Here is a 10780-nt window from a genome sequence, read left to right on the forward strand (position 1 = left end):
TCTTCCCAATGGGTTATTTTTTCCTGGGAGAGAACATTTTGAAAAATAACAACTTATATAAAAGGGTAAAAACTAATTTAGTTCCAACAGTTGATGAAAAATGCAATGATATTGTTTCAAGATGAGAAAATAAAAAATACATTAATGAGTCAGTTGCTTACAGATTAAAAACCCATATAGTTAGTAGTGTTGTGGAAAAAAACTTATGCACTCCCTAAAGTACATAAGCCAGGTCCAAATTGGAGATTAATTTTTTTTTTTAATTGGATCACCGACTTACAATATAGAAAAATACTGATCAAATATTCTAAAACCAACTTCAGAAAAAACTGAATCCTTCGTTAAAAACAGCCTTAGATCGTATTAAAGAGAATTTTAATTTAAATAAAAGATCTTACAAAAATATCAAAAAATAAAATATTAGTTGCTGTAATAACTGTTTTTAATAACACAGTTTTTTCTTTCAACAAAAGATGTACAACGACGCGCTGCTCTTTGTAGTACAGCAAAAGATAGAAAAAGCAAAAACTGGATGTGCATCTTGTAAGCGCACTGTTTGCCACGATCACAGCGTCTCCATGTGTAATGAATGCGTCTTAATTGCATGCCTACTTTGCATAAATTCAAGAATTCATCAATAATTTGTATAAATATTTTTTTGTAATAGGTAATACAATAGAGTACGTCGACAAAAACGGACGGTTCATTTTTTCCCGTTTTGTCGTCATTCATTCCTTAAAATAAATGTACCTTTTGAAAGATCCACTAAACTACTTTTTTTCTTGTAGTGGTACATCAGCAGAAGACTTACCTAATTCCTTAGCCCTTAATATCGAAAATTAAAAAAGTTATAAATTTTTTAATGAAAATAGTCATTTTTCTACTTTCTTGACTTGAACTTTTTTCAAAGTATATTTAAATATAATTATTGGCTATACGACCTACATGATCTTTTAAAGTTAGTTCTTGAGAAGTTCTAACAAAAATTTCAAGAAAAATATTAAATTGGTTTTTGCTTTTTTTATAGCGATTTTCTTCGCCTGGGTCCTTAGGACCGATTGTTTGGTAAGCGTGATACTGCAGAGAAGTGTGGTATCAATCCTGGTTATGAAAGATATGAAAAAAAGAGCCTTATCAAAATTATATCTTTCAAACCGATTCTTTATAAACGTTACGTTGATGATGTATTTACAGTTGTACCCACTAATAAAATTATAGAACTTTTAAACGTCTTTAACAGTATCGAGGATTCCATTCAGTTTACACTCGAGATAGAAAAAACAGCAAATTACATTTTTCATCTTTAAAGATACAAAAAATAAATAATCGAAACCTAATAACAAATTGGCACAAAAAACCATCTCTGTCAGGTAGTTACTTAAATTTTGAATCCTATCATATGTTTAGACAAAAGATCGGTTTAAGGGGGTGACCCGGTGTGTTTGGTCGAAAAGATCGATTTTTTTTGTTGCCTAAATTTATTCCTACATATGTACTTCATTGTTTAACGCGTTCTTGAACTTTCAAACGCATTTTTCTCGAAACCACGTTTTTCCAATTGGCCGGCATGATATCTCAAAAACGGTTTGACCAATTGCTTTGAAGTTTGTAGGGTAGATTCGGCACATGTGTACGCATCGCCTGAACTAGGATAATTAAAAAATCCTAAGCCGTTTTTTTTCGTAAGAAAATATTCGAAAAAATCATGAAATTTGAAAAAAAATCAAAACCGTGTCAATTACTCAATTTTCAATATTTTCAAAATATCGTAGTTCAGGCGATGGCCACAGCTTCACAGATTAAAATGCCGTTTGGTTTTTTGACTTCAAAAAAGCCGTTCGCCCGGAATCTTGCCGGTCATGAACACACTTTTTTTACATGGGTGTTTTCGGAGTAGCGCCATACGCATTTATAATAAAGATTTTGGGTTCAAACTTGCACAATTTTCTGTTCAAATTTGAATAAATATATAATGACAAGTTTGAAGTTATATATTGTTATCGTTCGTCAAAAAAAAAATCCCAAAGAAGGTAAAAAAAACAAGCGGTCACACGGGGTGACCCCCTTAATAGAAGGTTCAGTCGATAGATGCATTTTAAATACAGGTTTGTCACAAAATTCAAGGAAAAGTAATCACCTTTCTGATTTTGATAACATAACAATTTTGGCTAGAGAAAACAAATTTTTTAAAGAGGATTCATCGAATCAATTTATATCAATAAATATATGAAAAATTCAATAAATTTAAAAACCGAAATAATGAATATAAATCAAATTTACCAAAATACTATGAATTAACTTCTCATTTTCTTCTCATTAACTTCTTATTCCTAAGCTTTGGCGCGCCTTTTCATCAGATATTTATTAACATTTGTCCATGCCATCTCTACAATTAATGTCCTTCAGATCAGTTTGACTTATATCGTCCGTCTGTGAACATTACAACAGTTATAATGTGACACTTTTGTAAATTATTGGATCCTCCGCAAAATCCTTAAGGCTTCAATTGAGAAGAATGTTTATTTTTACTATTTAAAAAAAAAAAAGATTTTTTATAAACACTTCAATTTTTTTGACCCAGGTATGATAATAACTATTTTAATTTCATGTTTGTAGAACTTGTGTTTTAATATTGACATAAATTATTTGACTTAAAATTTCCTTCCTTTTTGAATTACAGATTTGTTTTTACCGACTTTTGAAAAAGACCCGCAGTGTTTCTCGAAATCTAGAAGATTTCTTTTTTGAAAAATAAATGTTTTTTACATTTTATTTGACTTTTAGTTGAGCGTAAGACCGACCATATTAGCGATAATTGACTGAAATCCTTACATAGCCTGACTTATATAGCTGTATAAAATAAAAATAATAAATCGACCATTCCTTTCCAAAAATCAGTTGAAGTTTTAGTTTTTGAGTTATAAAATCTTTAGGCTGGACAATTTAAGAGCGTGGTGTAAACAGACATGCGTACGAAAGCGGGAGTCCAACGCAGTGTTATTGAAGCGAGCGCCAAAGTGGGGTTAGCGACGGGAGAACAGCGGTCACTTGTCTACGTTGGACTCTCGCTCACGCCAGCAAGACTAGCTTGAATATTTTATAACTGAAAAGCTAAAACTTCCAACCGATTTTTGGAACAGGAATTTTCTATTTATTTTTCTTAGGACACCCTATATAATGCCCCTGAATATAAATTGATGCAATACAAAATAATTAAACAAACATCTTTTATTATTTATCATAGAAAACGAAGAAAAATATTTACAAATTTCTTTTACAAGATTTCGTTACTTCTTGCAAACATTCCAACACATCAAGAATAGTGTTTTAATGTGTTTAATGCTAGAATACAATTTTTAAAACGATGCAGCCGAAATAAAATCTAAGTTCACGAAATTTTAAATATTTGAATTTCTTATACTATAACATATTGCAGGCACCAGACTCTTTCGTAACAATGAGAGCAAGAATCTTAAAATCAAGGAAAGAAACTCGCAATTAATGTTCAATCAAAAAATTTATAAAAATAACTAATGTGATAATGTATAATACATGTATAGAAAAGCAGCATCTTTTTTCTCTTCAAATATATGAAAACTAGAAAAATTGCGTATTTTACACCATTCTTCTGCCTGGAAAATTCCCTCACATTTTATGAGAAATTACTACTGAAAAGCATTAAATAGGAGAGAACTTGTGCGTTAATCTAATAAAATTGAAAATAATAAAAAAAAAGTCTGCATTTTATATCCTGATTTTACTGCTTTGATAGTTGTGTTTTTACATTAAATTTTTGTATAAAAATTAATTCGGACCATCAAAATACCCTTCAAGTTTTTGAATCTTATATATACTGACTGCAATATGTACCGAAAGTTTTTCCTACGGTAAACCATGTAACAATTATTCTACTTATAAGTGGATAAAAAATTGGATATTGAATATTCATTGTTATGATAATGATCTGTTAATTTCAAACATGATTTTTTCTCTTGAATCCTCGTGTTAAATAAAACAAATTTCTATTACCTTTATTAATTGAATTGTCATTTTAAAAATTCCTGCCTTTAAGTGGTATGCTTAAAATATTTACCATATCTGTTCTTTCTTAAGAATCTTTTCAAAGAAGTTTGGTCGAGACGAAACTAAAATACTCTGTTGAGCATAAGAAGAAAGAAATTTGGTTGAATAAATGGAACAAAAACAGGATAACACAACCCATTTGAAAGGGCGTTTTAGTTTACACAGGCATTAATCTAAGTCCTGTTAATAATTTTTTTTTAAAATTCCAGCGGCTTAATAAACTTTTAATTGGAGAAAAAATAATGCATTTTTGAACTACTATCAGTAACATTCGAGATCATTTAAAAATTATATCATTTTGTTTGAAGTTCCTTTAAAACTTCTTCAAATGAATTTCAGTTGAATCTATTTGCAGTAATTACACCCAATCTTTCGTCAGTTATGTATCTGCTTGCAAGTCACAAAAACCTTTTCATTAGTAATTATAAAGGAATTTAAAAAGTCGTGACTGTAATATAAAATTTCTAAAAGGACATAATAAGACCCCAATAAATTCAAATCAATAAGCTGATTACTGAATTTTTGGGTTCTCTTCTGTCTCCTTTTCCAAGCTTTACAAGTAACATTTAATACCTGAAATATACAGACTTTAACGCGTTTACCTTGAAACAAAATATTTTAATCAATCTCGTGTGTATATTTGGAAAAAATTAACAATTGTTTAATACTACTTGCTATTTTCTTACTTAGACTAAAAGTAGATTTAGTATTATTTTTGGTTAAAAGTCCACGTTTAATTTTGCAAAGACTTCGGAAATAGTTATAGATGATGCCACTGCGTAGACATCAGATTGTTGGAAGATTCTATAGCTCTAGCAATAGCCTCATGCAGTCCGTGACCTAACCAAAGTTGATTTAATTGCTTATATTTATCCCTGCAAAGTCTCATGGGATTCCCTCTACGCAAACCTTGATCCGTTTCTCCGTACTCGTCAAGATAAGGTGGGCAGGCAAAAGATCCGCGGTTTGGACTCCTCATGTACAGAATCTCACACTCGCGAACTCTTAAAAAGACGCTGACACCGGCGCCACACTTGCTTGCATGGTAAGAGCAAGCACCAACCATCAGTTTATTTAATTCAGTCTGACAACAGTAACTCTGTGAGCACAACATATCTCCGCAAACAAGACACATGGTTGGATTCCTGGAGTCTTCACGATCGCTGTTCGGACACGCGAACAAAGAAACCATGTTTATCAGCTCACTGTAATCATCTGGAAGATCAACCAGTTTGTTTACTTTCAGCGGTTCCTTAACTGCAAATTGCTTCGCTTGCGCGCTTTGAACGTTCGGATGATTTGCCCAGATCTTTGCTAACTTCAAAACAACTTCCAAATCTAACAATCCATTGCACGTAGTCGGAAGACCCAAGTATTTACAAATATTCTCAAACTTGTCACCGCCTTTCCTGGTCAATTCCACGGGGGCTGGTACGTCCGTTACGTAATGGAAGTATAAAGCACAGCATCTCAAAAAGGGCAAGCAGGCTTCTTTGACTCGTCTCCAGAGTTCCGAGATAAATTGACCTCCGACGGAAATGCTCAACGCCTGAGCCAAGGCAAGAAGAGAGTTGCAGTTTTCACCTTCATCTGCCTCTTGGGAATCCACATCCATCACCTCGTTCTCCGTGAAATCTGTAGTCAGTAAAATTTTAACTATCAAAGCAATAAATACTAATTTTAAAGCGTAAAGCTCGGCGATTCCTCCGGTGAGGACAGAAGGTCGTTCAGTTGACTTGGTGTTGAATAAACTTGGTAGGGAATTTATGAGTGGTACAAGAACTCCAAATGGATCCCAGTCGTAGATGCAGGCACCATCGGGTGGATTTTCTAGCAGCATGGTGAGTAGAGATAGTGCATGATTAGGTATAGTCATGTCGTCGTAAGGAATATCAGATTCCGAAGTGGAACCAGCCCACGTTGAACCCACCACAGCTGAAATCCTCGCAAGCCCTTCTAAACTGTCCCTTTGCCTCGAAGACAAAGCTCCCAAAAGAGGCTTTTCTGTATCTCTTAATAAAAATTCTATCGCATGAACAGTGTAGGCTGTTGACTTCCAGGCTAAAAGAGACACTCTTGAATCTCCTTCATGGGCTTTAACATTTAGGCCTTTTGTATAAGTTGCCTGCGCGAAGATGTGAATCATAGATACTAGATTTTTCGAAATACTTGGACCTGGTGGCGAGTAAAGAGTTTCGAAAACAAGTCCAGCATCTCCTAGTTCATCAATAATCTTCTTTATTGGACAAGAAATAGCTTCAGTACCTGGAGAAGCCACTTCTGCAGCGGAATCCTGCGATGTTACATTTGTACAATAACGACAGTAACGGTCGTGCAAGGTTTTTGGTGGTTCGGTTGCATCTTGGCTCCTCTTACCCTTGCAACTGAGAGATAGTCTTAGAGCATCTAACCATGTTTCAAAACTTATATCTGGTGGGTCAATTGTTGGTTGCAAACTACCCAATGCTGGCAAGAGAGGCAAAACAGTGTTACTAAGGCATTCACAAAGAGGGCAGAGATACTCTTGTTTCTCTACGTCGAAACTAGAAGGTTGCCTCAGTCGATATGGCCTTCTGTTTTCCTTATTAAGCACATTTTCGAAATACTTTTGCCAGCAACGAGCATGCATCACATGGCCACAGGTTCGAGTGTGAGGCGATGCACTTAGGTTGGCTGATAAATAAAGCGGATCTGCTTCAGTTAGATTTTTCCTATTTTGACATAACACAGTGGATTGCTGGACAAAAGCAGCTAATACCATAGCTGGACCTGAAGATGTTACCATCTGATCTTCTTGGCATAAAATACAGGTATCTGTTTTCTTTTCACACATTCGGCTAGTCTGGTGAGGACCAAGTGCAACCGTTGCATCCTGAGTGCATTCGCTGAGATCCATGGTAGATCCTTGGTCGTTGCTATTGTCGATATCCAAAGCAGTCTCTTCAAATAATTTGGCATTCTTCTTCATGAATCGTTTCTGCATGGCCGCAATCTGCGCCATAATCTTGGCTCTCTTCTGCGCTGCCATTTTTGTTCTCTCTTCTTTATCGTTCTTGTTAGACTCCGTGTCACATGGTTTTTCAGTTTGTCGTGCAGATGACTCGGGTGTAGCTTCCATTAATGAAGAACCAGCAACCTCTCGATATTTTCCTAAAACCCATGTGAGCAAATCAGCATGTGCATCTATTCGCGGACTACTTGAAAGGTCTTGCAAAAGTTTGTATATATTCCACTTAGTAGCTCTGCTGGTAAAGTTCAAAAAGGGATAATTTCCAGATTCTTGTTCTTGTAAAGCATAACCTATCAAGTGGAGTATTTTGTGCACTTGGGGTTCAGAGTAACTTCTGGCTCGTAAGTTAAGAGCACGCTCAAGTACTGTTTGCATTACGTGAAACATAATATCGCACTGAAGTAAATTTGCAACTAGACTGAAAGTTTCAGTTAGTTTAGGTAACTTGGGGGGCGGACAGCATTCCAGTTCGCCTGCTGCCTTTCGTCGTTTTCGCTGTGCCTCTTCTGACTTACTCAGTTCTTCTTTGGTGTAATGATAAAAGAAAACATTGTATTCTAAGTATAAATCCGGTTTTAGCTCATAGACTCCTTTTCCTCCGGATGACTGTGATGGTTTCTTGAAGTCCGCTACATCATCTATCACTCTCTCCATTCCAGTTTCGTGGTGAACATCGTCCGGCAAAGTCTTGTTCAGTTCCGAGTGAGAAAGCGGTTTAATGCACAGCTGTTGCATGATTTCTTTTCTCAGGCGATCATCCTCGCTGATCTGCCCAACTCCTGGAACGTGTCTCTCTCCGACGATGGTGTTTAAAAGACCAAGAAATTCCTCCACTAAGTTAATCGTTTGTCTGATGCTGTCCTCTTCTGGGTTCTTCAAGGTATTGATTTCGAATTCAGGGTCAGCCCAGTTCAGAAGATTGAATTTATTCAAAATGTGGATTAAAAATTCGTTGTTCTCTATCAGTGATGCGCCAGCCTGAAGTAGTATTATGTCTCTATCCAACATTTCAGTGCGGCATTTGACATTATGGTAGAAGTAAAGCTGGTTAAGGAGCGAATATCCGTTCCTTCTCCACATGGCAGCATGAACCTGAGAGATCATCGTTTGAGCTCTTAATACAGGTTCGATTATTTGCTCGGGAGTAGGCTTCGTTGGAATCATAAACTCCGGACTTTGGAAGTGAAGATCATGCTGCTCGAGATACAGAAAAAGTCCTGCGAGGAATCTAGAAAGCGGAAGGTGTATAGACACCGGTTCTGATGATACGTCATATTGTATGCAGGAGGTGCTATAATTCGCTAGTTCTCTGACTTGGCAACGCTTGGTGTCGTTTCCAGGTTGCTCGTAGAGTTTCTTCAGGACTAATCTAAACGCTTTCGTTAAAACCAGTTTATCAGATCCACACCATTCTAAGGCGAGACTTATCACAGGTGATAGCTTGATGTGGAGATTAAAGGCTGATTCCCACTCTGGTTCATATTCCATGTGCTGACCAACTTGCCTAAGGACAGCATCCATCCACTGCATACTACACAATAGTGTCAGTAATAAGTTGACCCCCTGTAAGAACCCACGTCGCAAATCATCGGTCCATACTTCAGGCTTGACGCTCAACAAATATCGCAGATCATAAAGAATGTACTGCGCTCTTTTAAAAGCTATATTCGGAGAATTCCTCTCAAACTCTAATTTCCCAGCTGCATTGCACTTCCTTGAACTTTCAGAAATAAAGGTATTCAAAAGTATAAACAATACATCATGATGTGCTATTAAATGATGAGCTAGAGTTGGAGCAGTAAAGAGCTGCACGGAAAAAGATACTATAGAAAAGGAGTGATCGTGATCGTCTCGGATGAAATCTTTCATTACTGATCCGTACCTCTGAGTGAAGACGATTGCCAAGGATTTTTTGCTTTCGTACTCCATTAGCATCCCGGAGATGAACAGCCGGTGCCAAGCGGTTCTAGCTGACTTCCAGAGTTGAGAATCTCTTGTTAAAATACCCTCAACAATAGTCATTTCTGGCAGTTTGGTGTTTAGCGCAATGTTGCTAAATATAACTCTGAACCCTTCACAAAGACTTATAAATCCCTGTAGCCATCCTAGTAATTTCATGGCAAATATCTGATGAGCTATCACATGTGCATGCGCTACAAGGACTTTTAGGGGCCGATTGTTACTTCGAGACATGAATTTTTCTATTTCAGACTTGAGTTCATTGCAATGGGAAAATCCAGAGCACTTGACAACTGCTCTACCCTCCCTATCAATGTTGGTCACAAACTCTATAGCGTCTCGTTGGGAACACTTTATCACGCGGGTGAGTGTGCTTATAACTTGATCGAACGTGTGCATCTCGTCGTTGTAAAGGACTGTGCAATATGTATCAGCAGTAGCTAAAAGTCCAAGTGGATTCTCATCGGTATCCTTGACTAATAAATCCGAGGGCAGCCCTGGTGTATGTTCTAAAGACAATAATTCATAACAATATTTTAGAACAGCTTCGAATGTAGCTACAGCTCTGTCAGTAACATCCTGCGGCAATTTACAGGCACCGGACTCTTTTGATTGAGTGCCAGCTAGATGAATTTTACAAAAGGGCTCTTTTTTCCAAGCTTCAGTGTCTCCGCAATCGCAGCAACCTCCTCCAGTGGACGTTCCCATTTTATATTTATGGAAGCGATGCGCAGACTGTTTAAAACAGTTGACACACAAGACGCAAGTCGAATCCATTCCACACTCTCTACAGTTGTAAGTTGGCTCACCCATTTTGAAAACTCTTCCACAAACAGACGGAGGGTTATCCAGTTGACTCAAGAGCTTAAGAACTACCTGGGGTTCTCCGTTACAGATGAACTCTTCAAGAGTGTTGAAGAGCATCTTCTGAGCAGTATCTTCGTCAAAATTCCAGTCAAGACAATCATCGTTTGGTTCAGGACTATAAATTTTAGGCACCCAAATTCTCCAATGTTCCTTGAAATGGGAAGGTGAGAGTACTCCTTTGTTCATTTTATCCATCCATACGTTGACGCATGGTTTGTGAGAGTTAGAAAATATTGGCAGGGATGGCGAGTGCTCCATCGCTTCACAGTTTTGACTTTGCTCACTCTGCTCATTTTCCTCATTCATCCTTTGCTGGTTATCAAGTCTTTGTACACGATGCTGAAAATATAAAAGAAAATATATCAAGATTTGTAAGTCAGTTACGCTGGCTGTAAATGTAAAAATGTAATTAAGGAATGTTTTCCACTACTGACAATTTTTAGACCTATCTCGTCGTCAGGAAATGTCGAACGAATAGTAAAATATTTCCTCACTATTAGCTATTTGTCCGGAATTACTGTACGAATAGTCCCAAAAAGTAATAGATAGACTATAGTCCATATAATAGATTATAAATTTTTTTTTACTGGCTTAGAAAGGAAGAGTTCAAACAATCTAATATGTCATAATGGCCTTTATCCATATTTTCAGAAAAAAAAGTATTAATTAACTATTAGAAAGACTATTTACCGATTCTCCTACCCTAGCATCATTCAAAATACTGTAATGTTAGGAGCTGTAATATTAGGATAATTTGTTTTAAGAAAACAACGCGTTTCAAAATAAAATTACATAAGACGTCTTGTTGAATAAAAGGTGGGGAATTCTTAAAAGACTTCGCATGAAAGAGGGGGGGGGGGG

The 10780-nt window shown here is 36.4% G+C and overlaps 1 protein-coding gene across 6 annotated transcripts in view; it reads right to left on the reverse strand.

Annotated features, from left to right (window-relative positions):
• Positions 1-389: 389 nt before the first annotated feature.
• The window catches only part of LOC117170140 (E3 ubiquitin-protein ligase UBR2), a 34737-nt gene continuing 24346 nt past the window's right edge, over positions 390-10780 (reverse strand). For 5 of the 6 annotated variants that reach the window (XM_033356685.1, XM_033356683.1, XM_033356684.1 and 2 more), the window contains one exon: positions 3214-10258. In XM_033356685.1, coding sequence (XP_033212576.1) covers positions 4844-10225 — 5382 coding nt within the window. In that variant the 5' untranslated portion in view covers positions 10226-10258 and the 3' untranslated portion in view covers positions 3214-4843. Of the gene's footprint in view, positions 2431-3213; positions 10259-10780 lie in introns of those variants that run through there. The other variant, XR_004466725.1, reaches the window with a different exon arrangement.

The sequence above is a fragment of the Belonocnema kinseyi genome, chromosome 3, assembly GCF_010883055.1.
Source record: "Belonocnema kinseyi isolate 2016_QV_RU_SX_M_011 chromosome 3, B_treatae_v1, whole genome shotgun sequence".
NCBI lineage: Eukaryota > Metazoa > Arthropoda > Insecta > Hymenoptera > Cynipidae > Belonocnema > Belonocnema kinseyi.